Here is a 27,049-nt window from a genome sequence, read left to right as displayed (position 1 = left end):
AAATATAGGGTTCTGCTGCCACACACCAAGGTTTTCCATGGAGCCTCTGTTTCTTCATCTGCAGCATTAGGGGCTGAAACTGAGAGCTTTCCAGCTCTAAAGCATAAGTAATTTTTATGGATGAATCACAGCTAAGAAAAACCTACACAGTTCTGAAAATAAATGGAATTTTATTGATCCTGAGAAAAATTACTTTTGTGATGATCCTCAGCAAAATCAAAATTTAGAAGTTACTAAAATATAAGCTTAAGACCAAAGAGTCCTGATGTCCTTACAGGATGTGGCTCTCAGCTTACATGGCAAGCACTGCCTGACAGACTTGTGGAAAGCTACCAGGCAGACGTGGGGAAAATAACAGGCAGCCTGGATCATGTGGATGCTGCCGTGGCTGAATAGTGACGCTGATAAGAATTCCCACTGTGAGAGTAATCTTCAGGTTCAGAGATAGAAACCAGGCCAGTAATGATGAGGGAATGAGACGTAGGGTATTCTCTCAGGAACAAGATCTATATCCCTGTTCGTTTCCAATATCTTCCAAATACTATGCCAGCACATTTTTGTCATAAATTTGTATATTTCAGAGTCATGTTCACTTGTTCATTATCTTGCAGCTAACTATTTAGTAAAATTATCATTTTTATTATATAATTTTTATAAAATTTTATAAAAATTATAATTTTTCTTAGTCTATGTCCCATATACTAGTTTGATTTGAACTAAATGGCATTATAAAATTCTCAAACAAGACTTGGTCTCATCCAAGTTTTCTTAAAGGTAAAATGTAATATCTGGGGGCACCTGTTAAAGAGAAAGGGAAAAGAACTAAGATTCTATGATTCTTCAACTAAGAGGTAACACTTAATTTGGGCAAAGAAATTGAATTCTTTAAATGTTACTAAGCCTCAGCTGAAAATCAACAGTAACCAGGTAACTAGTCCACTGGCCAGTATGACACAATTACAATGTAATATATTATTTAACAGTCAAACACATATTGTGTTTAAAAGTATCAACGTTTGAAGATTGTCAACATATTACACAAATCCAATGAAGTATACAGAAATATGAGTCAACACTTAGAAATCAGCAAATGATCTGTGTCTCACACATAGACCTGGCTGGGCCTGGGATGTTGCTCTTTTGAAGAAAGGGTGCCTTTGAGCCTTGGTTGTCTTGTGCCAAAGAATCTACTATTAGATTCCTCTGACTCCAAGACTCTTAGCTTCTGATCCTCAGGAAAAGCAGTGAACTATTTTTCTTCCGGGATGTTAACCAAGGAGAAAACTTGCTCAAATTCCTTGGTGGTAAATAACTTGAGAACCAAAGCATTAAACAGTATATTGTCAAACAGCAGAGAAAGGACAATGGAAAACCTAAGGTCAGATGATGTCTATAAGAGTTCAATTCCATTCTAGTCTCAAGGGAATGGAAGATACAGATCATGTGAGGAAGAACAAAGTCAGGCCTAGGTCTGTGGTGGGGATGGAACAAGTTATTTAACTTTTGATTTATACCTACAGTGTTAAATTTTAAGAACTGGTATGGCCACATGATGGTACCTTATTGGATTTTTATGTAAAGAAACATCTTTGGAAAGTTAGCACTTCTTTCTTTGCTATTTCTTTAAAATCTAAACAGTCCAAATTTTTGACATGAAGATGTTTGTTTCACATAGTTTTCTAGTTACTATTTCAAAGTACTTTGTAATTTAAATATTGGAAGGGTTTGGAGGAGACTAAAACTTAATGACAAAAAAGAATCATGTTTTATGAAAATTAATAGATGAGTTCAAAGTCTTCAAGATGATGTAATTAACTCAGAACATTAGTGCAACTGCCTGTAACTATCCTCGAATGTGCAGAAGAGAAATTTCCAGGTCTATTAAGTTCTCTTGCTGCCTATCACAGATAACGAACTTAGATGAAATCTAATCAGCCCTAAGAATAAAAAGCACGATACATATAATAAAAAAATCTGAAGAAGCAGTTTTTGCTTTAAATGGTAGGTGGGGCCAAGGCAGAACTATGGCATCGCCTCCTCTTCCAACTGAAATGAATGCCATGCTTCCTTGCCAGACGTAAAGCAGATGACCTTTCAAACATTATGGTTGGGATTTTCTCAATCTAAATGATATGAATTTAAAATACATCATGTTGCACATGGCTAAACTTTTTAAGAAGCAAATGTAATTAAGAAAAACACTCATGAGAGACGTACAAATCTTAATTGAGATAATGATTCGTTTTTCAGCTGAAAATTTGCTTTCCTAAAAAGCTCTTCTATTATAAATAACCAGTTGAAATACATCTGTGTGTGTGTGCCGAAAAATAAAAACTGAAGGCAAAAGGTAAACCTTTTAGATGGTGACAGAATAATTAGATATTTATAATTCTAATTTATTTCAAATTCCCTAAACTTGGTGTTGTGGGATATTTCCTAGAAGATGGAATTCTTACATGACACAGGTTTATTTGGACCCTCATTCAAGAGGTCAATTCACCAACAATATTAAAAGGACTGATCTAATATGGTCTGCACAAAGTATTGTGGTAGCATACTATCCAGAGAACAAAAGAGTGGATAATCTGGATCCCTTTTTCCAATTCTCACATAGTGCCTGTTTAAATAGCCTTTGTAAACACTCTGCCCCAGACTCCAGGGGTCTAGAGTGAGGGTACACTGCTGACGTGGGAGTGTTTCACCCTTGTTCTTGGGGAGATGTGGACAGCCTAGTTGCTCTTCAAACAGTTCCAGTTGGTAGTCTCTTTTTCTTGGCCTTCTTACCAAATAATCTTGGCATTAAGGAAAGCCACATTATTTTTAAGATGGATTTTGAACTGTTAAATCCCATTCCACCCAAGACAGGATAGATAAACCAGGTCTCTTAAATATAGCCCTGAAACCCAGATGGATGACAAGATCTGTGTGATGCCAAGCCCAAAGCAGTACAATTTGTGAATGAATTACCCGAGGGAGGTTTTTCTTTCCCTGCCAGCATTTCCATCTGGGTAAATCTAGGTGAGCTGAAGCTGCATCACTCTTGGTCCTTTGTGGGACCCGTCAAGCCGTTCTCAACCCGTGGCTATGTGACTCCAGAGGGCATAATCCCAGGAGGAATTGTGTTAGCAAGATCCTTATTTAATTTAATCCAGAAATACAATATAAAACCCTTCTTCACTAATGCACAGAGTACTTTTTTTTTTTTTTTTTTTTTTTTTTTTTAAACAGAGTACTTGTCTAGCACACACAAAGCCTTGGGTTTGATCTCCTAGCATTGCAAACAGACAAACAAACAGATTTTTTTTTTTTTGGTATGCCTGGAGTATTTTTGCTTAGATCACCACATACATCAATTCTTCCCTTCTCCCAGTTTGGCACAATCACCACAACACACAAGACCCTTATCACTGTACCCCATACACGAGTCTCTTTATTTTTTACACCTCTTTTTATTTGAATTTTCAACAGATAATATACTCATATGGTTCAACAAGTTAAAAAGTCTAAACTGGTATACAGGACATTGTCTTTTCTTTCCCATTTCCCAGGCCCCTAGATCTCCTCCTGCCAGGCACCCACTGTTATCCCAAGTTTTCTTCCAGAGAGTGATGTGCTCACAGCACACAGCTATTCTCCCCTCCCAGCTTTTAAAATAAATACTTACAAATAACACACAGTGTTTTCTTTTGCTTTGCTTTTGAAATTCCTGTTTTTATACTTTTACCGATATGTGTATATATGAGTTATTCCTTATAGATGTATATACCTGCAGTGTGTGTGAACACATGTACACACATACTTCTTTATTCTTTATCATGGTAGCACAATGTTCCCTCATAAGGGTATATCATAAAATGTATTTAATCCCCTGTTGGAACATTTAGGTTGTTCTCAGTATTAACAAAGAAAACTGCACATGGTAAAGTATGTAATCATACCTGTAGAAAACTGCACATGGTAAAGTATGTAATCATACCTGTAGAAAAAAACTCTTGAAAAAATGGAATTGCTGGCTTGAAGTATATATAATTTATAATTCTTATAACTATTGTCATTTGGCCTTTCTGAGGCATGGACCCAACTTACATGCATCCCCATGAGACAGTTATCGGTTTGCCCTGTATTCTCACTGAGACTTCATGAGTTGGATACAATGAAGTCTCTCATGGGAATGCTGAAGACTCTCATGCAGTTTGGATCTGACAGAGAAAAGTGGCATCTTCTTGCAATACCTCATTCACTCCACCCACGGAAGATACAAGTCTCATCCTGCCCTTCTGTCTACTGCCCCTCAATCACTTGTGTAAGTTCTTCTGCATTTCCCCAGCATCTAAACACGAGGGGGCCAGGACTCCTTATTCTCTACCTGAGAGATAACTCAATCTTCCAGCTTGAAAGAGCACCATTGTGTTAGGACTTCCAAATTTAAAACTCTAGTGTCAACCTCACCCCAGAAAATTACACTTGGAAGTCAACAAGGCATCTAACTTGTCAAAAACAAACCTCTGTTCTTTCCCCTCAAATGTGTGCCATCCTCTTTCCCATCTCTATGAACAGTAGCTCCATCCCTCCAGGACAGCACAAACAATCCAGTCTTACCAGGCCCCTCTTTCTTTCCTCCCACTCCACTCCAACTCAGCAAAAAATCCTGTCAGCATGATCATCAGAATGTTGATTTGGTCATACAGAATTCTTTATGTTCAGTCTAACACACCAGTTTGTTGGTCTGATGTTCTGTTGAAAACCCTGGCCAGCCTCTCCAGCCTCGTTTGCTTCTCCTGTACTGGCCACATGATGCTCCACATGGCCAACGCTGCTGCCTGCATGGGCCTTACTGCCCTGCACATGATCTTCCCTCCAGCTGGAGCCTGAGCTCACCTGCCTTGGCTCTTAGACAAACCACCTTCTCAATTCCACTCCAGCCTTGAATCTGGTTCAACTATCTGCCCCTAAACAGAGCACCCTCCTTAGTGTGGCTAGGGCTGTGGAAAAGGGCACGCACTACTCCACTCACACTCTGGTGGCAGCAAGAAGCTCTTACACACCTCTCTTCAACACTCCACCCACAGTCCACTGAAAGCAGGGCCCATGTCTTCTTTGGTATCCCCAGCTTCTGATCTGAGGAGAGTAAGGACCTAACCAATGTCTGTTGACTAGATGCATGAATAGATAACAGCAGCATCCTGGATTAAGCTCAGCTCAACACACATTTTCTGAGTGCCAGCCTCTGTTCTTGGTGCTTGGATGTTATTAACTGATTTCCTGCCTTTGAGACTTGTGTTCTGGCTGGAAGAAGACAGATATCAATCTACCAGCATAGGTTAATTATATGTATGTTAAAAAAAAGTAATGATTGTGGGCTGGGGTTGTGGCTCAGCAGTAGAGAGCTCACCTAGCATGTGTGAGTCCCTGGGTTTGATCCTCAGCACCACATAAAAAGTAAATAAATAAATAAGATAAAGGTATTGTGTCCAACTACAACTAAAAAAATAAATATTAAAAAAATAATAATGGGGGGGTCATGGTTCAGTCGCAGAGCGCTTGCCTCGCACATGTGAGGCACTGGGTTTAATCCTCAGCAACATATAACAATAAGTAAACAAAAATAAAGATATTATGTCCATGTATAACTAAAAAATATTTTTTAAATAATGATTGTTATAGAAAAAGACAAAGTAGAGCAGGATACGGGATTAGGTATGGTGAGACGATTTTAAGTTTTGAAGGAGAAGACCTTTGGTTCAGAATCAGTCTCATTCGTGTCCCAGGGCTTTCTGAATCTCCTGCCTGTCCTTTCTTCCTGACAGAACTCATTCCACAAGCAGTGCTTCCATCTGCATGATAGCCAGTTCAACCTGTTGGCCTGATATCTCCATTCCAAGCTTCACTTTAGGTCCTCTTGGCAATTCACCAGACATTTCTGCATGACCACCCTCCTGTGATCTGCATACCACACCTAAAACAGACCTTGCCACCAACTCTTCCTGTGCCAACATTTCAGGCCTCCACAATCTCTCTCAGGAAATAGCAGTGGAACACAAACACACAGGAAGAAAGCAAGTTGATCAGATTCCCCGAGTGTTCACTAATGATTTCATGGCCCCGCTGCCTAAAACAGTTTCCTCAGTGTTCAAGACATTGACGGAGAGAACTCAAAGCAAGGAAGGGCTTTGTAACGAAATAAGTTTGGAACATACTGAACTAAACTGGAGGACATTTAGCATGCTGGTGTGCACTGAGACTCTCTAAAGGGTGTAAATTGTATTGTGATATTTAATGATGAAATCCTTTGCCCAAGAGAATGACAAATGTTCCTTGAATTAGATTTTGGGAGAGGTTGGCCTAGAAAATCAACCCCAAATGCTTTAGCCTTGAATCAGAGGCTTGAATCATTAAGCCCAACTTGAATTCCAACCCTAGTTTCTACAATTTCCTGATCAAATATCTCCTTTTAGCCAGGACAATATATTTCATGCATACTGACAGCACACCTTCATGATGAAGAATTCTAAGCTTTGCCTACCTAAAATGCCATGTCCTTCTGCTTAACATATATGAATCCTATATTTCCTCAAGCCCCAAGCTCAAAGCCTCTTCTCTGCCAACAAAACCTCAGGGAGAGCTCCTTCCTTCACGCTTCATTTACACCTGTTATCTGTGCCACTCACTCCTTTCATGTTTCATGATAGCAGAGACCTTTCATCTTATTAAAAATCTTGGATGAGTGATTAATACAACACCTTGTCATGGAACACAGTCCACAAATACATGACTGTGCTACTTCTTTACTATGTTAATGTGTTATCAACACAGCATGCCCTGCAATGAGTATAATGACTTATAACAAAAGAATAGAAGTTAAAGCTGTTTTAAATTCCTTGTTTTAAGAAGATCTATTTCTAAGTACTATTAAAACATTCTTAGAATGCTTTTTTCCCCTTTTACCTGATTCCTAATATATTGCCTTTTATAATCCCCTATGTATTTATATTAGATTATAGGATTTGCAGACTATAGCATTTGAAAGCAGAAAAGTTCTTTGAGATCATCTAGGCTAATTTATTTTCAATATTTGAGGATATCTATCAGGTTTTATATATTTTGAGCCTTCTAAACTTTCTAGTATTTGTATGGAAAAGGTGATTCATTTTGTCTTCGGACTTTACTTGAACGGTGGTTCTTTTCAGCTGTAATAGGAAATTATAATAGAAAGAAAAGTAGCCAAAAAAGCAGTTTTTAAATGCAAGTTCTAGAGTTTAAAACAGCCTACATAGAGAGGGTCACTTCTGAACCTCCCCAACAGAGCAGTGAAACAATCCTGAGAGTTGCTATTTGAATGAAAATAATACTTTCAGAGACTGTGGGTTTACAAAGGAAGAATGAAAAAAGATGTGACAAGAGAGTACAGCTTTGGGATGTGATCACAGAAAAGGTTCTCCAGGAAGGTCAAGTGTTCCCCAAACTCCCTGCACATTCATTTGTAGCATAGGGGAAATTTCACTGGTCAAAGCTGTGTTACAAAGAAGAAGCTTGCTGTTCTAGAAAGATAACTTGGCTGTCACTCCAATCATGCAGCCAGCACCTGTCTGAGTCTGAGAGTCAACTCGGTCCCTTTGAGGGCAGAGGAAAGAGACACAGGGTCAAAGCATGCATCAGAAAGGGGGATGGCTCTGCTCTACCCTGGAAAAAGTTTCTATGTTTCCAAATTTCCAAATTCTGGAGATTCATCCCCAAAGATTCAATATGGAGGGGGGATAATGCAAAGAAAATGCATTTTAAATAAACATCACTAGGACATTATGATCACGCTCAGAAAGAATACTATTAGTATGAAAATCGAAGGAGTATCTTTTTGTTTGTGCTACTAGGGATGGAATTCCAGGCCTTGCATATGCTTAGGCAAGTGCTGCCACTGAGCTACACCTCCAGCTCTTAATTTGAGACAGGATCTTGTGAAATTGCCCAGGCTGGCCTCAAACTTATGATCTTCCTGCCTCAGCCTCCCACGTAGCTGGGATTATAGGTGTGTGTCATTAGCAGAACTGGGATGGGTACAGGAGACAGAGGGTGGTGAGGTGGGGTTTCTAAAGACCATTTCTTTGCCCTGGATGAATTGTCACCTTTACTAACATAATTTCTTCTGTGCTTCCTTATTAGCAATGAAGTTCCCTTTTGAAGGAAGAGAGGGAGACCACTGATGATCTTGCCACCTCTTGACGTCCCATAGCTTCACTAATTACTAGTTAATTAGTAAGTGCCTAGAAAAGGAGCTGATGGGTCAGCATGCAATCTTTAGGAGGAGAGATGTTGTGAGATCCTTTACTTTATTTAGATCTGAGGACACCTACTAGGTTCCCCTAAGGGGCTGAGGAGTCTGATGCAGGTTCCTGGGGTCTCACCTTCAGAGAACTCACTCTTTACCTTTAAGCTAAGAACTCTCCCCTCAGGTTCACATTGATGTGCTGCAGTTATGTGTTTTGTGATGCTGTACGTGATGACTTGTTCAACTCCCACCCCTCCCCAGGGCCTCACTCAGTTTGTTGGGAAAGTGCTCTACTGCTGAGCTACAGCCCCCACCACTTCCTAATCTTTTAAAGTAATTGTAATCAAACTATTACAAAATCGCTGCTTATGCTACTGATCTTAGTTTTCTGTATTTTAGAACCTATAGATCATCAGAAAATCACATGCCCCTTAGAAGAAGAAAAATGAGACAGAAAGGGGTCAAGTGATCAACCTAAAGTCACACAGCAACACATGGCAGAGAGGGCAGAAGAACCTGGGTCTCTGGCTTCCCAGGAAAGAAAGAAGCTTTTACTTCTGTATAACAGTGGAGAAACACTCTGACATAAACTAAAACAAAAGTTATAATCTCCTGGGTTTTCTTTTGCAAATCTTTTCACACTTGTGAAGTACTTTCAGAATGAATCTCACAGAAGATTTTGTTTACTGTGCTGTGCTGGATAGTGATGTCAGTGAACCAAGTGATAATAGTGACAGGTTACTTATCTGGTAACCTCAGGTCCTAAGAGCACTCTAAGATCTGAGGAGTTTGCAAAATAAAAAAAAAGAGAGAGAGAGAACAACAAAAAAGAAAGGGAAGAAAAAAGAACAGAACAGAAGTGAACTGAAAAGATCTGAGCATCCAAACTCACATCAGGTAGGTCTGGCCTGATATTCTGCTCACTCTCTCCACATAGTACTGTTTTAGGTAAGACAAATCAATCAAGCCTGGTCATGGGGGAGATGTCAACTGAGCAGCTAACTAGATGCAGCAAATAGAAAGGAAAAAAAGGAACCATGTACAAATAGTCAGAAATACAGTACTGATTAGCAGTAGGAAGTAACAGTTGAAGAAAAGGAGATGGGACTAAACTATTAACACAGGGACTGGAGGTGAACAGGCATAGCAAGCGGGTCTCAGAACTCAAAGGCCTCTCGGGGAAGCACTGCACTAAGCTGCAGCCTCACCATAGATGTGTATGTCTCAAGATGACACAAAACTTCAAATAATTTTTGGCAAAATGAACTTAAGAAAGCAGGGGTGGGTAAGATCCATCATTAAAAGTTTATATTAAACTGATAAAAATTAAGGGTAATTAAAACTTCCATTATCCAGAAAATTATCTTTTGTCCCACTTGGAAATGATGCAACCAGGGCCCTGAGAGAGAGAATCCCTTAGAGCTTTAAGGAAAAAAGCCATGTTCATAGAGGCCAGGGGCTGCGTTTTCTTTCATTTGGAACTTGATCCTCCCTGGTCATAGTCATCCAGGAACAGCAGAGCCAGTTCCCCTGTGAGAAGAAGGCCAGGCTCTCACCTGCAGCACAAGCACACACCTTGCTGTCTGGCTGTGCCCCTGAACCTTCTGCAGACCACAAGTCTCCAGGGCTTGTGTGTGTCGACCATATTTCCAGGAACCTCGGTTCCTGTGGCAGCTTCTGTCTCTTGTTTCCTTTCTCCTTTCTTCTTCTTCACTTTGGTTTCTATTTTGATCAGAATTATGCATGTGCACCATTTAAAGAGCCAAATAATTGTCACAAATTCCCCCTCCTTAGAAGCAGTCACATTCCACCCCTTTAACTGATTTCATTTTCCCTTCAGTGGGTATGTCTCTATTTGTAAGCAACATGCTTAGGCTAAATTAGGTCTTTTCCAAGCTTTACCTATTAAGTTCCCCACATGAAAGCTGAGAGTTTTGCTCTTTTAAATTTCACTGCTATCAGGACACATGGATCTAACTGCTTCCTAATCCAACTTTCAGATTGCTCTCTTATTATTCCTATCTTACCCTCAATTCCAGAAGTACCTGGCATGACCCTGTTCTAAGCAGGTTGATGGTTAGTCCCCTCAACACCTCCCTATCACTGCCAGCTTTCCTGACTCAGCAGCTCAGCCAATTATCACTTATTCAGTCAATTATCACTCGCTCAGCTGTTCTTCAGCTTTCAGAGTTTTGCTGCTGCCATTGTTTTTGTCCTTATGGATTCGTGTCTTTTTTATAAATTTGTTTTAATTAGTTAATTAATTTTAATTAATTAATTAGTTACACATGACAGTACAATGACTTTGATATATCATACATTTGAATCAGATGGGATATAATTTCTCATTTTTCTGAGTGTACAGGTTGCAGAATCATATTGGTCATGCAGTCACATATATATCCACAGTAATAATAATGTGTGAATATATGTTTTGCTGCTGCCATTGTTTTTGTCCTTATGGATTTGTGTTTTTAAAAAAAAACTTGTCATTTTAATGAGGTTTTAGAAGGAAGTGGAAATTAAACATGTGTTAATTCTTTAGCAGGAAGTGTGTCATTGATTTCTTTCTATTCTCCTCTGGAGAACAATTTATTTTCCATTTAAAATCACCTGATAAAAATGCCCAGCTCAATGAAGCAAAGTGGCTTAGGTTTCCTTCCAGGTCGTCTTCCTATCCTTCAGGAAGCAGATCAATTTAGTGATGAGAGGGAAAAAAAATTACAATTCAAAGAGGCTATGGTTTTGGCCATTAAGAGAGAAAAAAAGATATATATTAGAAAGTGGAAAAGATTTTTCCCTGAAAGAATTTGGCAAATCTTATTGTTGATTATTAAGTCTTTAAAAAAGGAACTTTTATGATCCCTCATCCTCTGCAGATTCCTGTTTGGCTCCTCTTCATGTGTTCCTTACCTGTTACCTACGTGGGAATGGTGTGTGTGTGTGTGTGTGTGTGTGTGTGTGTGTGTGTGTATTTATCTGGGTTATTAATTTATACATACTCATTCTTGAATAGTTGTGTTATTTATTACTTATTCATCTTTCTCAAGGAAGCACAGAACTCTCCATCCCACATCACTCCTACAGGATGCAATATTTAATTAGTCTCCTTGTACTGGATCAATACTGTATTTCTGACTATTTGTACATGACTCCTTTTCTTCCTTTCTATATGCTGCATCTAGTCTGGCACTGCTCACCTCTGACTTTTTTTTTGGTGGGAGTGGAGTACCACGGATTGAACCCAGGAGTGCTTTACCACTGAGCTGCATCTCTAGTCCTTTTTCATATTGTATTTAGAGACAGGATCTCACCGAGTTGCTTAGGGCCTTGCTAAGTTGCTAAGATTGGCTTTGAACTTGAGCTCCTCCTGCCTCAGCCTTCCCAGCTGCTGGGATTACAGGTATGAGCCACAACGCCTGGCCTCACCTCTGACTCTTAAAAAATGCTCCCATATTCTTACCCCTGTCCTGAATCCCCTCTTTTGTACCCTTACCCCAAAGCTGGCATTCTGTGGGGACTACTTCCTTGTCTACCTTCCCAGTGGAAAATGCTCCTCTCTGTCTTAGAATTTCTCTAAATGTCACAACTTTATTATTACCTCAGAAGAAGGGGGGGTGGTCCTTCCCCTTCTTAAGGTCAAGGGTTCCATGGCTGTACTTCCTTCCTGTCCACCACACTTCTTCCATTCTCAATCTGTCTTATCTTTTATCATTCTTCTTAATCACTGAATCCTTCATATTCCTAGGAATATGGGTTTCTTATTAATATTTCCCTTCTACCCCCACTCCTCTGTGTACCAGCTTCATTTCTGAGAAGAATGTCCCAACTGTCCATCACTAAGGTGTTCCCACTTAGATGTCTAGATGTCTCCTGGTAATCCATCTCTTAGGGCCTGCAGGTTCCTAGCATAGCCCGTCTGAAGGTCTTCCCTTGCCAAGTGCCTCTCCTGCCCCATTTTTTTTCTTTTTCTTAACACTGGCATACATAAAAACTCCATTATATAGCCAGGAGTCTGAACCTGCCCAAACTTGGTGCACTTTTTAGCATGTGATTTTGGGGTGGGTATCTGACTCCTTATTTCCATTTAATTCCTTAAATAAAGTTTTATCAAATAAGAATTTAAATTTGTGTTCCAACATTAGGAATACTTCTAAAATTATCCTTTCTTGCAAGCACTTTGGTGACCTATATATTCCCTTGCAAAATGAAAATTCTGTAGGCAGAATAGCAATTATTTATCAAAAGTAAAAACTTGTGCAAATGTCTTTTGAGTTCAATACAAATATGACTAATGACCTTAAGTCCTTACAATAACTGCAAACATAAGAAACAAAGACCAGGGGACTCTAAAATAGGTACTGGAGGTAACAGAAGGACTGTGAAGGCATTACAGAATAACTGGGAAACCAGAAGATAATCTTTACAAGTTTCTAAAGATCTTTAAGGTGAGGGCAATTGGAACCACTACTTTGCCCCACCCACCCTGAAAAATCCCTACTAGACGAGACTCCAATAAGCAAATATATCCCTTACTGAAATCAAACAGAAGAACAATCTAAAGCCATATTATACTAGAAATAATCATATTTCACAAGCCCATGGAGTTGTAAAGGATTAACAGTGACCAATGAATTAATAAATCAATTCTTTTTTTCTGAAAAAAGTTATTTTCAAAAAAACTCCACAAAGTTCACACTTCTCACACATGTGCTCAACAGAATTAAGCATTAATACAAGTCAAATCACATTTAGTTAGTTAATATTCGAGCCACTACTCTGCACAGAATGTTGGAACAGATGTCATGGATAAAATACAGGGAGTAACTTAATATACAATCTTGGTGCCACAGGAAGTTATTATCCTATTTAGAAGATGGAACACATTAATAAAATACACAATAACTGACAAAGTTCTCTCAACTGAAGCAAACAAATTATTTGAAGGATTGTACAGAATGCCTTAGTAACAGAAATCCAAGAATCATGAAGGTCTCCTGGAAGAATGAGGCAATTTAAAGAAGGAAAGTACTAGAGAGTGGCAGAGAGGATAGAGACAGAACTCTTACCAGAGGGGTGGCTTGTGGAAACGCAATGAAATAGGAGCACACATGGAATGGGAAGGCAGCAGGGCAGCCTAAAGGGGAGCTGGGCACGGCCCACCATTGCCACCTTTCCTTCCTTACTGTGCTCACAGGCCTCTTCCTCAACTATTGCCAATAGCCTTCCAATCAGGCTCTGACTTTTAAATTTCTCTGTACACAGCTATTACATCCACTACCTTACAGCTCAGTGTCCCTCCTTGTTCTGCTCAAAAATCAATGGCTCCCCCATGTCTCACAAACCTGGCTGAGACTCCTGAGTTATACAAAGTTAATAATATATAGACTATTTACTTTTATATCTCCTGTTTAATTTGAAGGTTCTAGAGGGCAATAAAAAATACAAAGACCTTTTTCATATTTTTATATGCAGGAGCTACGAAGTACCTTATGCATATAGAAGCTCATACATTTATTCAATGAATGAATAGATGTCATAATTAATAAATTTTATATACTACTGGCAAAATGATAGACCAGTTGGTCAATTACCTTACATGTAAAATTAGGAGCTCAGGTGTGATGCCAGAGACCATGGTAGTGATATGATAAGAATGGTGTCTACAGCAACTGTTTTAGTTGCAGATTGTAGGGAAAATCATCTTGGAAAGAACTAAAAGTAGAAAGATCATTTTGCTAACAATATTCTGCTCACAAGATAAGAAAAACAAGATGAGGAGTTTGTAGTTTGTTGATTGGCCACTAACATGAATATTCCTTCAATAAACACCAAAAAAGAAAATCATTAACATATATCTTTTTCTTCAATTTATTTTAAACTTGTTCATTTCTGAAATAAGAGATAACTATTTTTTTCAGCCACGCAAATGTATAGTCTCTTGATTTTAAAGATAGCAACCAAAAACCCTGGAAAGCAAGGACAGATCTCCTTATTTAATAGACTCACAAATATTCCTCATATTAGAATCTTCCAAACTGGCATTCACTCAAAAGTGAAGAACTCAAAGCAACCTATTTTATGTGTTACTATTGCAATCTAGGGTACTTGATTTTTTTTTTACTACAGCTAAAACTAACTAATTTGTGACAGTTCAGTTGGTTATTTTCCAATTTTACAAGGGTGCAAAAGTGATATGCATTCAGTAGGATCCAAAGTTCAAAATTTGAATTTGAATATTTTCTTGGACTCATGGCACTGTACTCTCTTATTAATTTGGGAAGCTGCAGCCAATCCCAGCTCCCAGTCAGCCACACAATCCTGAGAGTCAAGAACCAATGCTCTCTAATGCACTGTATTGCTAAGCTATGATGTCAGGTACATTTTCTACTTGTGATAAGTTTATTGGGATGTTATCCCTTTTAAGCCAAGAGGCATCTGTAGATGGGTGTCTATATAAGCAGAATTTTATAACATGGACTAACATTTGGGTATTAAACTAATAATTTATCAGTACTTAAAAATGTCAGTGCATTAAAAAGTTGTTAACTGGCACCCATTCTACTTCCTAAGAAGCATCGTTTCTCTGTTCAAGCCTCACTATCCTGCTATGTATTAGAGAGTCACGGATGACTGGCAGGAGCTAGGTAACTGTGCAGCCCAGGTAACTCTGAAGACAAGATTAGTGCAGGGTTCTCAATCTTGGGTGCACATTAGAAATGCCTGGGCTTTTTAACAGCTATCTAATGCCAGCTCACACCCCAGAACCAATGTTGATGTATTCTGAGCTCCCTCCAGGTTAGTTTTGTTATCCACGGTTGAGAACCAGTGAATTAGTATTTTCTTTAACCATGGAAATATAATGTTCTTCTCTGATTTTCTTGATAAAGTATCAAAAAAGATAACATAGTTCTGGGGGAAGAACATAGTGCTATTAATTTTATTTTAAAGAGAAGAAACTTTCACTTACCTGCCTTCTGACAATGCACGATCTTTTCATACACAGAGTCCGCGTTTTCAATCAATGCCTTGAGGGACTGAATCATCTGTAAAGGAAACATCCAGACATGAGATCACACCTGAGGATGGCAACCAGGCATCCTCTGCACTCCTGCACAAGGCTCTTCCAATAATAGGCTGGGGTGATGATGCAAAACACCGTTTTATCTGACCTCTCATGACTCAAGTTCAAACTGTGGGTGAAAAGTGATAAAATCGTTCTCCCTACATAACAACTTACACAAGGTTGTGGATAGGTTTATGTGCTACGTGTAATTAAACCAGTTTCATTGTGAAATCTTGTAAATAAAAATGTGTGCTCATCTAATCTGAATTTCAAATCATATTTTTGGTCATCATTTCAACAAAATATTCAATTTAATTTTATAGAAAGTTCTAACACCTACACATTTCACCCATTTAGTCAAATCATCTTCATCTGAAAATTAGATTAAAACATACAATAAGAATTTACAAAACAGCATTTATGTGATGCCATTCATCACAAATGATAACTAAAAATCCAAGGCATTTTTAAATGTTCCTCTTAACATTCTTTTTTTTAAAAAAATAATAGTTTTGATGTCTTATTCCAAATTACATGTGCTTGTTTTAACAGCCAAACCTTGAAGAAAAGAAAGCATCAGGGCACATCTGACTAATGATTTTACTCAACAAAAAGCTAGGGAAAAGACTTGTATGAAGTAATCTTATTGGTTCTAAAATCACAATATAAAAACAAAGATGGCCAGATTCAACTCTCTGAGCTCAAATGGGTACAGTTATGACACTTGATTAGCATAGATTCTAATTTTCTGCATTTTAATTACAAATATTTTTCTTTATAATATTACTCACCTATTTTACATGACCATCCTATTTTAAATAACACTTGCCCATTCTTTTACTTTCTGTCTTGTTTTTATTTATAGCTTTTATCACTAACTGCCAGAGTAATTATTTTATAGTAACTCAATATATGTAGATTTATTTGCATAATTTAAAGAACACCATTCTTATTAGTTACCCTTATTTAAACTGAAGTATAATCCAACATGCCTCTTAGTAGTGCAAAAGATTCTGTAAGCTAGTCAAACAGCATTTATCAAAAGCTTCCTCTATTCTAAAAAAAAACCATAGTGAACATCAAAATTTAATATGTCTTCATTATTCAGGAAGGGCCTACTAGTGGCAGCCCCCAGGTATAAACTGGGATATAGTCCCTTTCAAGAATTCCATAGCCTAAGCTGGCTGTGATGGTGTACACCTGTAATCCCAGAGACTGGGGAGGCCAAGGCAGGAGGAAGTCAGTCTGGGCAACTTAGTGAGACCCTGCCTCAAATAAAAAATAAAAAAGGCTGGGGTTGTATCTCAGTGGTAGAGTACCCCTGGGTTCAATCCCCAGTAAAACACACACACACACACACACACACACACACACACACACACAGTCCATAGCCTAGAGGTAAGGCTTGCACCTTGGAACTCAGTATTTTCACATTCATTCTTCAAGATCTGAGTCATTCCTGTAAATTAAAATATTCTACTTTACAGCTTGACATATTGAACAGGCAGTGATAAAAATGAATAGTTAAAAACTCTATCATGCTGATATAAAGTCATTTGTGCCATTACAAATTTGCATACTGAAAAGGTTCAGACCGTCATCAGTAACCTTTTTCAGCTTTGATGTCAAGCCAGATGGGAATTACAAAGAGGCAAGGACTTCTTCAAGCATAGCTCAGTATCAATGAACTGGCCAGTCATGCCTCCATCATTCAATACAATAAAAAGAAAAACAAATTAAAGCAAAAAAAAAAAATGAATTGAGTCATGAAGCAAAAAGAGTAGGACAGGAGCAATAGAAAAACAATAGAGAAGAAAAAGGCAGCATCCAGCTCTCACACACATAGATCATCTGCCAGGGAAGAGTGGGCAAAGCAAATCATGGAGGGGTGGGTAATAGCAACAGACAGGGCATATGTGAGTTCCAGTTATGATTCTGCTATTCATTAGTTTTATCATCCAGGACAACATTTAATCTTACAGAACCATAATTTCCTATTTGTAAAATGCGCTTATTAAAGACATTACACCTCATAATGTGAGAATTAAATGAAAGGATGTGCATGGAGTGACTGGGTCCAGGAAGACACTTGCACATGGTAGATGTCACGGTTGACTCCCCATTTACCCAGGAGGCCTGGCAGAGCATGTTCTGGTAGCCCAAAATTAGCTGAATGAGCATGACTTCCTTTCATATGTTCACTGGCAATGTTTCCAACACTCATTACTAATTTTAGTTTTACTTGGAAAGCCTGCTGTGATGAAGCTCAGAGAAACAACAAATCACATTATTATTCTCAGAAGCATCTTCGGGAGGAAAGTATCACCAAAGGCTAAATAATTATACACCTCTCAGCTGTAAAATATATGCAAGGCTTAAGAGAGACACATCGAGGGTGTGGACAGGGAAGTTTGTCTGCCTCCTGCACCTTGCAATACATGGAGGATCATTTGTTCTTGGAACAATCATTTACTGAGGCCCCTTAAGTGTGGGACTCTGAGCTAAGTGCTGAGGCTGAATAAAGAACGGTTGCTGATTCTGGGAGTATGGTAGAGAAAGAAGACAGAGGAACCCAAATTAACTACAGCTTAATGCAGCATTGCTACTGTATCCAGTAAGCTCTTGAGGGTGTAAAATTGAATATTCTTCAGCCACAGTCCTTTGGTGGGGTACTTGTGGCATAATGGCATCCATGTTGATGCCCACCAAAGGATGTGTTCTCCTCTCCTCACAATGGGGATGACTATGCTACCCACTTCCTTCTTAAGAGCAAGATATAAAATATGTGGATGGCTAATACACCAGGGTGTAGAACACACAAAGTAAGAAGACATTTTCAGGTTTGGAAGTAAACAGGAACAGACATTAACAGACAATATTAGGAATTCCCGAGGGAACCAGATAGGAGAGGGAGGTATATGGTAAACAATCAGCAAAACTTAGACAAGACAGGAAGTAAACACTTCCAGTCCTTAGCAGAGATGATTCACTTTGTCATAGTTGTTATTAAATATTTGCACAATTTCCTTAGAAAGGAGTAACAGACAATTTATATCTTTTTATAGTTTTGGGGTACAGATTTATAAATCGGGCACCTATTTGTAATTAAATTAATGTTTGGTAGACAGTTTAGAGTTCTTGTTCATAGTATGAGCTCATTAATCCTCAATAACTTTTTTCAGTTCTGAGATTTGAACCCAGGGGTTTGCTTTACCACCAAACTTCATCCTCAGCCCTTTTTACTTTTTTTTATTTTGAGACAGTCTCACTAAATTGTTGAGATTTGAGATTATTGAAACTTGAGATTCCCCTGCCTTAATCTTCCAAGTTCCTGGGAATTCAGGTATGCAAGTATGCCCAGCTACTAATTTTCAACCCTGCAGTATTAGTAAATTCCCCTAGGGTGTAAGAGATCCTCTTATTGAGGAAGCACTCTGGGCTGTGAGCTCCTGCAAGGGCACCAAGTCTAGAGTGCAGGAAGGGAAGGGTGAAGCAATGTGCCTTCCTACCTGAGAGTTGGCTGATGTCTTCCTTTTATTCAGCTGACAATTACCACTAAAGGAAAAGAACATGGCACTGAGGGCACAGCAGGGGCAGCATGGGGCCAGTTGATCTAGTAGGGAGCACTTTCTGTCTGAGTCTGCTACTTTATAACAAGCGTTATCCACGTGAAGTGGGCACTTAAGATGTTAGTTTTACAGATGTGAACACTGAAAGTAAGTCACTTTCCTCAGGACTCTGTAATTATAGGCAAAGGGACTGGAATTAATCATTGATGAAATTGGTATTCCATTTGACTTCAAAGCTTTGCTTTCTACACAATACCATAATAGTTCTTGACACACGAGTAGCAACCGCACAGTAAGGAGGAAAGAGCATTTCAACCAGAAGGACACAAAAGGCAGAGGGTAATTTTGTAATGCAGATGGCGGTATCATCTCAACTACTGTCATTGGCCCTAAGTCGTTTTTTCCTTTTTTCTTAAAATAATTAGTTAAGCAGCATTGGGGACTGAACCCATAGCCTTCCTTGTACATACTAGGCAAGTGTTCTACCACTAAGCTACCCTCCCCAATCCCAGTTTTTTCAAGTAATATTTCTATATGCCACTTTGAGAGAATAAAATTTTTAAGAAAAATTGAGCAATAAATGAATTACTTGGCCCCTCTTAGCAATTCATTTTTATAAAAAAGAAAAATCATTGCTTTTAATGTGAAACTACTAGAATAAGCATCAGATTAGATGAAAGCAAATGTGTAGGGAATAATATCAGGAGATGAGCCAAAGGAATAACAAAACAGCAAACATGAGTTAATAAATGGCTTCATTTTGTTATCTCTGTGTATGCTACATTAGTGTGTCAACAGCATGCAAGGCCAAGCAGAGTGGCTATGTCAGATTATCTAGGTAAGTATCTTCCCCAAACTCAAGCACTATTAAAGCATTATTTGCATTAATTCAAGTGAATTATTTTTATCAATCCCCTTTAAGCATATAGGTACAAGTCTTGGCACAGCAATCAGACACCCTTGTGCCAACCAGAGGAACTCACCACAAGGGCACAATTGTTTATTCAGTGCAAGATGCTTTTATACAGTTGTTGCTAATGGATTTTATATTAGTGACCTGTTAGCAGTACCTCCTAAATTTCTGGAACTAATGTGTTAGGAAAAATCTCTGGTTTTAACATAGCCTAGAAACCCATTTCATAAATTTGATCAACTCTAATACAAGGTTTTCATACAGGACTCAAGCAAATAAAAAGGAAGTTTCAACTAAAAGCAAAATTAAAATTAAAATTTATATTTTATTAAGCTGGAAGAAAACCAAAGGCCTTTCATAAGAATGCTGCATTTCGAAAGTATCTCCCCATGTTAGCATAAGGTAAACTTCTCTGTCATAGACAGGGCTATGAAAAAAACTTTACTAATATGTTACTAGGTTTCTATACACAGCTTCTTTATTTTCTGGGGTTTTGTTTGTTTTGGTACCAGGGATTAAATTGAAGGGTGCTTAACCACTGAGCCACTTCCTTTCACCCCTTTTTTTGAGACCAGGTCTTACTAGGTTGCTTACAGACTCACTAAGTTGCTGAGGTTTGCTTCTAATTTGCGATTCTCCTGCCTCTGCCTCCCATATTTTCTGTTTTGAAACTTGCTTTATCAGCCAGGAAAATTTTGCTTTCAGAATAAGCAATTCTGTGGTTTTACATAAGGATCTTATATCTGATTTTAGACAATTCTTTTCATCTCAGGAACACAGATTCTGTTAATAATTAGAAAAGTAGTTTGCAAGTAATTTTCAGTTATTGTTGAAAGAAGTTTTAGTGGCAACATTTTTATGAGTTCTAGATATTTTTTTTCCTTTATCTTGTGCCGACCTCAGTTTCAGATAGAAAATCCCCACCTTCTAACTCCTTCCTCTGCCTGCCCCTGTACTTAACACACAGATGTGCAGCTGCTTCTGTTGTAGCTATTTCTAATGAAGTTGCAAAGTTGAAGAGGTCCTAGATCAACTAGACAGCAGAATAGCTTCATTCTCTGCCATGGATTCCATGATTACCTGACATATAACAGGTAAGTATCTTCCCCAACTCAAGTAAATATCATCGTTTTCAAACATGCCAATGATGGAGTGTACCTGGCTCTCACCACTGAATGCTCCTCGACTGCCAAAGCCATCTTGGAGATCCATATTAGGACATGTGGCAGGTGTGGCTTTAGGTACTGCCAAGCTCAAGAAAGACCTGAGCAAGACCAGAGCAGAACTTGCCTCAGGTCTCCAGGGATGAATAACAAAATAGCATGAGTTAAGGATGAGCTCTTCAGAAGACAGTAATTAACCAGAATTATCTGAATGGCAGCCTCTGCTGTAGTTCGAACATGTCCCCTCTGAAAATTTAGGTGTTGCCAATATGACAATATTTAAAGGTGGGGCCTTGAAGAGGTGATTTGGCCATGAGGTCTCCTGCCCTGTGGATGGGAGACAGCCCTTTATAAAAGGGGTTCACACAGTATTCAGGAAGCTTGCCCTTCCACCTTGTATGTCTGGATACAGCAAGAAGGGCCTCACCAGATGCTGGCATTCGATCTTGGCCTTCCCAGCCTCCAGAACTGTGAGAAAATAATTTTCAGTTTTTATAAATAACTCTGTCTGGAGTGTTCTGTTAAATCAGCACAAATGGACTAAGACAGGTTTTAAAGTTGGATGTCGCAGGTATTGTTTAGCTCATGCTGTGCAACCCTGGGAAGTGAATCAGTTCACTAATGCAGTGAATGAGGAAATAGGAGAAGAGTTCCCTCGGGAATTTGTAAGCTTTGGTGTTTTTGTTCTGTGTTCTTGAAAGAAACATCTCTGTGTTAATAATAATTTTTCTTTTTAACACTGTATAATAATTTATCCCTGCGTGGGTGAAGAATTTTAGAATCCAATGGAGGAACACTGGGATCTGGGACTTCTAAACTAAAATTCAGAGGTAAAACTTTCTTTTAGTGCAGCTCAAAGTACAGAAAATATCACATTTGAACTAATGGGAGCAGCACCATTTATAAAGTTATTGTGAGAAAATACAACATAACTTAATACTTGAACATAATATTAAAGAGTTGGGGTACAAAAGGCTTATTCTTGGGAGCCTCTTTGCAAATGAACCCAGCTCCCCTTTCTACCCCACACTGGTGGAGGATTGTGGTCACATCCAGCCGTACAGGGGAGAGCAGAGCAGAGTGTGGATCCTACAGAAGAGTTGAGGTTTGCCATGTCACCAAGCACAGTAGTTATCATCCCTTCCAGCAGGCTCACTATGAAAACACTTTCTAAATAACCAATTGCTTCCAGAGCAAGGTGTCCTGGTTTTCTAGAGAAACTCTACCTCCCCAGTTTTCACTATTCAAATAATATAAAACTATAGGAAAAAATCTATATAATATAAATTACAGAGATAGCCTAAAGACTTGCCTGAACTGTTAACAAACTTTGAAAGGAGGATATCTGGGGACTGGGAACTGTGGCTCAGTGGTAGAACGCTTGCCTAGCACATGTGAGGCCCTAGGTTTGATCCTCAGCACCACATTAAAAAAAAATAATAATAAGTAAATAAAAATAAAGGTTAAAAAAAAAAGAAAGGAGGACATTTGGGTGCTACTACATATATGATCCTGTTGCAGGCATGGCAGGATTTAAAACAGTGCAAAATTCGTTCAGCTCTCTGGTGTTTCAATTCATATTAGAAGAAAAAAGGGGAATCTGACCAGAAAAGGAGCAGAGGGCTGGATTGGACACTGTGGTGTTTGAGTTTCATCACAAACTACTGACAGTTTAAAGCAGAGGCGTGCTGTCATCAAAGCAGAATTTTAGAACCGTGAATGATCAGTATGAAAGAAGCAATGAGGGGCAGGAAACATGGAAGTGGGGGCAGGGAGTAGACAAGGCCACTGCTCTACAAGAGACACACTAGGAAAGAAAAGAAGTGAAGAGATTGTGAAAGGAGAGAGTGTCCTCAAGTTGATCTGTGGGCACAGGAAGGAGAGCTGAAGATGGTATAGAGGGAAAACTGCATTTCCCAGGGCCTTAAATGTGTCAACTCATTAGGATATAGACTTCCACCTTAGGTGAGCTGAAGAAAGTCTTGTGAGATACTCCAATTCAACCAAAAATTAGGGATAGCCTGGGTCTGGCATTTGGAAAATTGAGAATTTTCTGCACAGTGCTGGCAGCTGAGTTGAAATAATATGTACATTATTGAGGGAAGAATTTTAAAGATGAATGAGCATCATGGTGATGCTCCAGAATCACTCAAATTAACAAGTAGACAGAGGAACAAGGAGAGGTACAGGAATCATCAGAGGGAAGAAAGAGGAAGGATATTAAACATCCACAGATGTGTGAGGAGAGAGTTTCTAGAAAGAGAGGGAGTCCACAGTATCAAGAGCTCTGGATTTGATTGTTTGGTGATAATTGCAGTACTGATAGTTCTGCAGTAGTGCTACTCATGCATTCCTAAAATTCATGGCAATATACAAAACTATGCAATAAAAAACATAGGGCTGGGGATGGGGCTGTGGCTCAGTGGTAGAGCACTTGCCTAGCATGTGCGAGGCCCTGGGTTCGATCCTCAGCACCACATATAAATAAATAAAATAAAGGTATTGACAACTATAACTAAAAAGTAAATATTTAATTAAAAAATAGGGCTTCTTAGGGGAAAAGGTCAAGGACACAACAGTAAAAGTTTTGAAGTAACACTTAAAAAAAGACAGGAATCAAAAGCAACATTAGAGTTCTGCATGTTAAACGGCTAAAGAATGAAACATACTACAATAAATGTGGCATTTTACCTTGAAAAAGATCTGCAGGTCACTTTTAGAAGTGGGCATTGACAGGGCTGTCGCTTATGAGTTACTGTGAAGTGGTAGAAAGGGTGTTCTCTTAAAACTAATGGAAAGTTATTATACAAGATAGAGATGAATATAGTTCATACACTCAGTGAATCAAAGATGCTAGTAGACTTCTGAGGGGTGCAGTATATGTAAACTCAGTTCACCCTAGGCCATTTTCTGGTTACCTAGTGTTCTTATGGACAAAAGTGTGCACAAGCAAATAAGAAATTTGAGTTATGTTCCACTATGCCCTGATGTATCAATTGCATTCTAACAAATTTCACATTTTCAAAACATGTTTATCCCAGCACTGATTGTAAAGGAAACAGCATTTTAAAAATCTTTCTGGATATTTTTAAACAAAATTTTCCTATGCAATTTTATTATAAAGTGAATTCTCAGTTTCTATCATATTCAACCAAAGCATGGTTTTAACTTTGCATAAGCTGCCTCAACACTGTACTCAACTATTTTAACAATCATTCTTTGCCAGAGAATAGATGCCAAGTGCCACAGAAATCTGTGAATTAGGAGTTATGAGTGACCCAGGGTCTCCATTTGGAAAGCCAAGAATTCCTTACCTCTTCAATATGTTCTTAACATTTTATAAAGCTCATTTCAAAGCTAGGTGATCCCCAGGGGTCAATGTAGCTCTCCTAATATGCACTATATTTCAGATAAATTCCTATAAAATAACAAGTCACATGGTATTAAGGAGATTTGCACATTATAAAACACCTGCTATACCACAACCAGTGTCTCTATCACTCCCCATTCTAAATTAATATACAACTATATTAAAACACTGAGAAGGGGCTGTATTCTACAGATGAAACTTCAAGTGCAGTCTCTGAACTGAACTGCCGTTCATCTCACCCAAACCGTCATTTGGATTCAGCATAAAATTCACAAACACAAATAGCACCATGTAGTCAAAACAACCAATATATTCCCTAAGTTCCTACTCTATCAGTTGCTTTGGCATTCAGGGTACGCTGGATAGATGACTGCTTTTGCTTGTGGGTATTTCTGAAAGGCACTTCCAGATGCAGCCACTAGAAGTCCTTAGTAATACACATTTGCTAGGCAGGGAGAAGAGGAGAAAGGTGCAAAGATAAGGAAAAACAGCACAGAGGGAATTGGGCAAGAGGTTGGGGGTTGCACTTGTAGAGGAATAGATGGAGAAAAAAAGAAAGAGAATCACAGAGACAGAGTATCAGTGACTAGACCAGGGTGAGTTATCTCAACAACTATATTTTAGATTAGATGAGAAATTTTTATTTTATGCAAGCAACTGAATAAACTGTAACATCAAAACCCAACTTTGATTTAAAAGGAATTCACTCCTATTTCTAGCCTAATTGAGAGTTGGCATTACTGGAAGTCTCCATGTGGTCCCAGACATATTTAAATAGACCAGGGACTGGCAAAGCTCCATTGTACAAAATAGCTTGAGGAAAATTGAAAAGGGCTCTGGAAAACCAGCAGCCCCAACTGTACCAAAAGATTAAGTTATGAAGTCCATGTATAGACTTCAGATGTTTATTCTACTAAAAGTTGTTTGCAAATTTTTATAATTTCTGGATTTTGAATTTTAGTTTTGTTTTAATCAAAAACTTAAGTTAGAAATGTTATTTCATCTTATTTCAGGACATAAACAATTTCAAAAAATGGAAAGAATTTTGGATTTGATCTTGTACTGTTTTTGGACCTATATAGTAAGATATTTATAGAAGGAAAACAAAAAATGTTGAGATTTCAGCAACAAAAACAGAACCTAAGCTACTATAAAAGGGAACTCCATTGCAATTATAAAACCACCTAGAAAAGCTATATAATTTCTACCAGTTCGTGTAGTAGTTCATCATGCTATGCTTTTCTATATGGAGAACATTTGTACAGTAAATCTTTGTGTCCTTAAATTATAATGATCCTCTATTCCTCTATTTTATGGTCAGTCTTATATGACCAGATGTCTTATCTGGGAAGAACTTGGTGTGCAACATATCATTTTTTATGTAATTACTGTGGAAAGCCTTGTGCCAATATTTGCACAAAGTAAATACTTTACAGCACATGGTAAATAGTAATAGTTAGCACATGCAGAATTGTTTTGCACCAGGGTTAACTCAAGGATGTACATGCACAAACATCATCTACCAGGCCCACAGGCATGTCACACTAGACAACGCCTCTTATTTCCCTCAACTGTGCTTACATGAAGTCCTCATACGGTCTAAGGTGGCAGGAAATTTAAGTGCACATTGTGCTCAAATATCCTCTATGGTCACAAGAGGAGGAAGGGATGAGGATTAAGTGAAGGGCCTTAGCAATTTGGAAGGGACTTCCCACAGGGCTTGTGGATAGACAGACATAGACCTGTGTGGATGCTAGGTCCACTGGCTTCTGCCTCTAGTACCTGCCTCGGAAGAGGCAAAGGCAGGCCAGGTCCAATATGTCTTCCCCAGTCTTGGAAGGTTTTAAGATAGTTGAGAGGTTACATCTTACATGGAGAGAGGTGTCTCCAAAGAACTAGTCAGGAGGCTGGAGTTGTGGCTCAGTGGTAGAGCGCTTGCCTAGCATGCATGAGGCACCGGGTTCGATTCTCAGCACCATATACAAATAAATAAAATAAAGGTCCATCACCAACTTAAAAAAAAAATAACTAGTCAGAATGGTTCACATCCTGGCCTAAACTACTCCTGCAGGAGAAAAAGGGGAACTTGAGCTGATTAAACCCAATTATTCAGAGAGCAAGCTACTTCCGGAGAGTGTTTAGGAACTTCTGGATGCTATATTAACTCTTTCAAGTCACTAAGGACCATTTAGAGTTCTGACATGCTCGTTTAAAACTGTTATTACTAAATTAATTAAATTTCAAAAGATACAATTTGAATTAAACATAGCACTACTGTTATTACTGCCTATTTATATCAAGTCTTTTCTCCAAGGGGATAAAGGTGATTTAGAAATTCCTAATTAACAGAAGGTAATTCAATCATAGTCTTATTGTAAAGTATCATTAGTTTCTCTCAGGTCTGTGATAACCAAATATAGATGTTAGTTAAGACAGAAAGTCTTAACTAACTACTACAGAGACTTCTCCGTAAAGAAAAGCAATAACTTCTGGCACAGCAGAATGTCCACAATATTGCTGGAGAAGAAGTAAGACTGGGCAGCTGATGGAGTACTTCCTGCACCATCTCAGGCATGCTTCCTAGTGTTGACCACACACACACACACACACACACGTGGCCCAGGGTCCTCCCCTCTGAATAGAAGATGATTGACCCAGCAAGGTGGAAGGGAAGACCTCCCTTCTGCTTTTTACTTTGGACCTTA

General features: G+C 38.6%; 1 protein-coding gene across 2 annotated transcripts in view; it reads right to left on the bottom strand.

Moving 5' to 3' along the window:
* The window catches only part of Plcl2 (phospholipase C like 2), a 180,458-nt gene that overhangs the window by 28,539 nt on the left and 124,870 nt on the right, over positions 1–27,049 (bottom strand). For both annotated transcript variants that reach the window (XM_076842423.1, XM_076842454.1), the window contains exon 4: positions 15,234–15,309. In XM_076842423.1, coding sequence (XP_076698538.1) covers positions 15,234–15,309 — 76 coding nt within the window. The remainder of the gene's footprint in view (positions 1–15,233; positions 15,310–27,049) is intronic.

The sequence above is a fragment of the Callospermophilus lateralis genome, chromosome 1 (assembly GCF_048772815.1).
Source record: "Callospermophilus lateralis isolate mCalLat2 chromosome 1, mCalLat2.hap1, whole genome shotgun sequence".
NCBI lineage: Eukaryota > Metazoa > Chordata > Mammalia > Rodentia > Sciuridae > Callospermophilus > Callospermophilus lateralis.
Note: the sequence above shows the minus strand (reverse complement) of the source record. Positions and strands in the feature narration are given on the sequence as shown.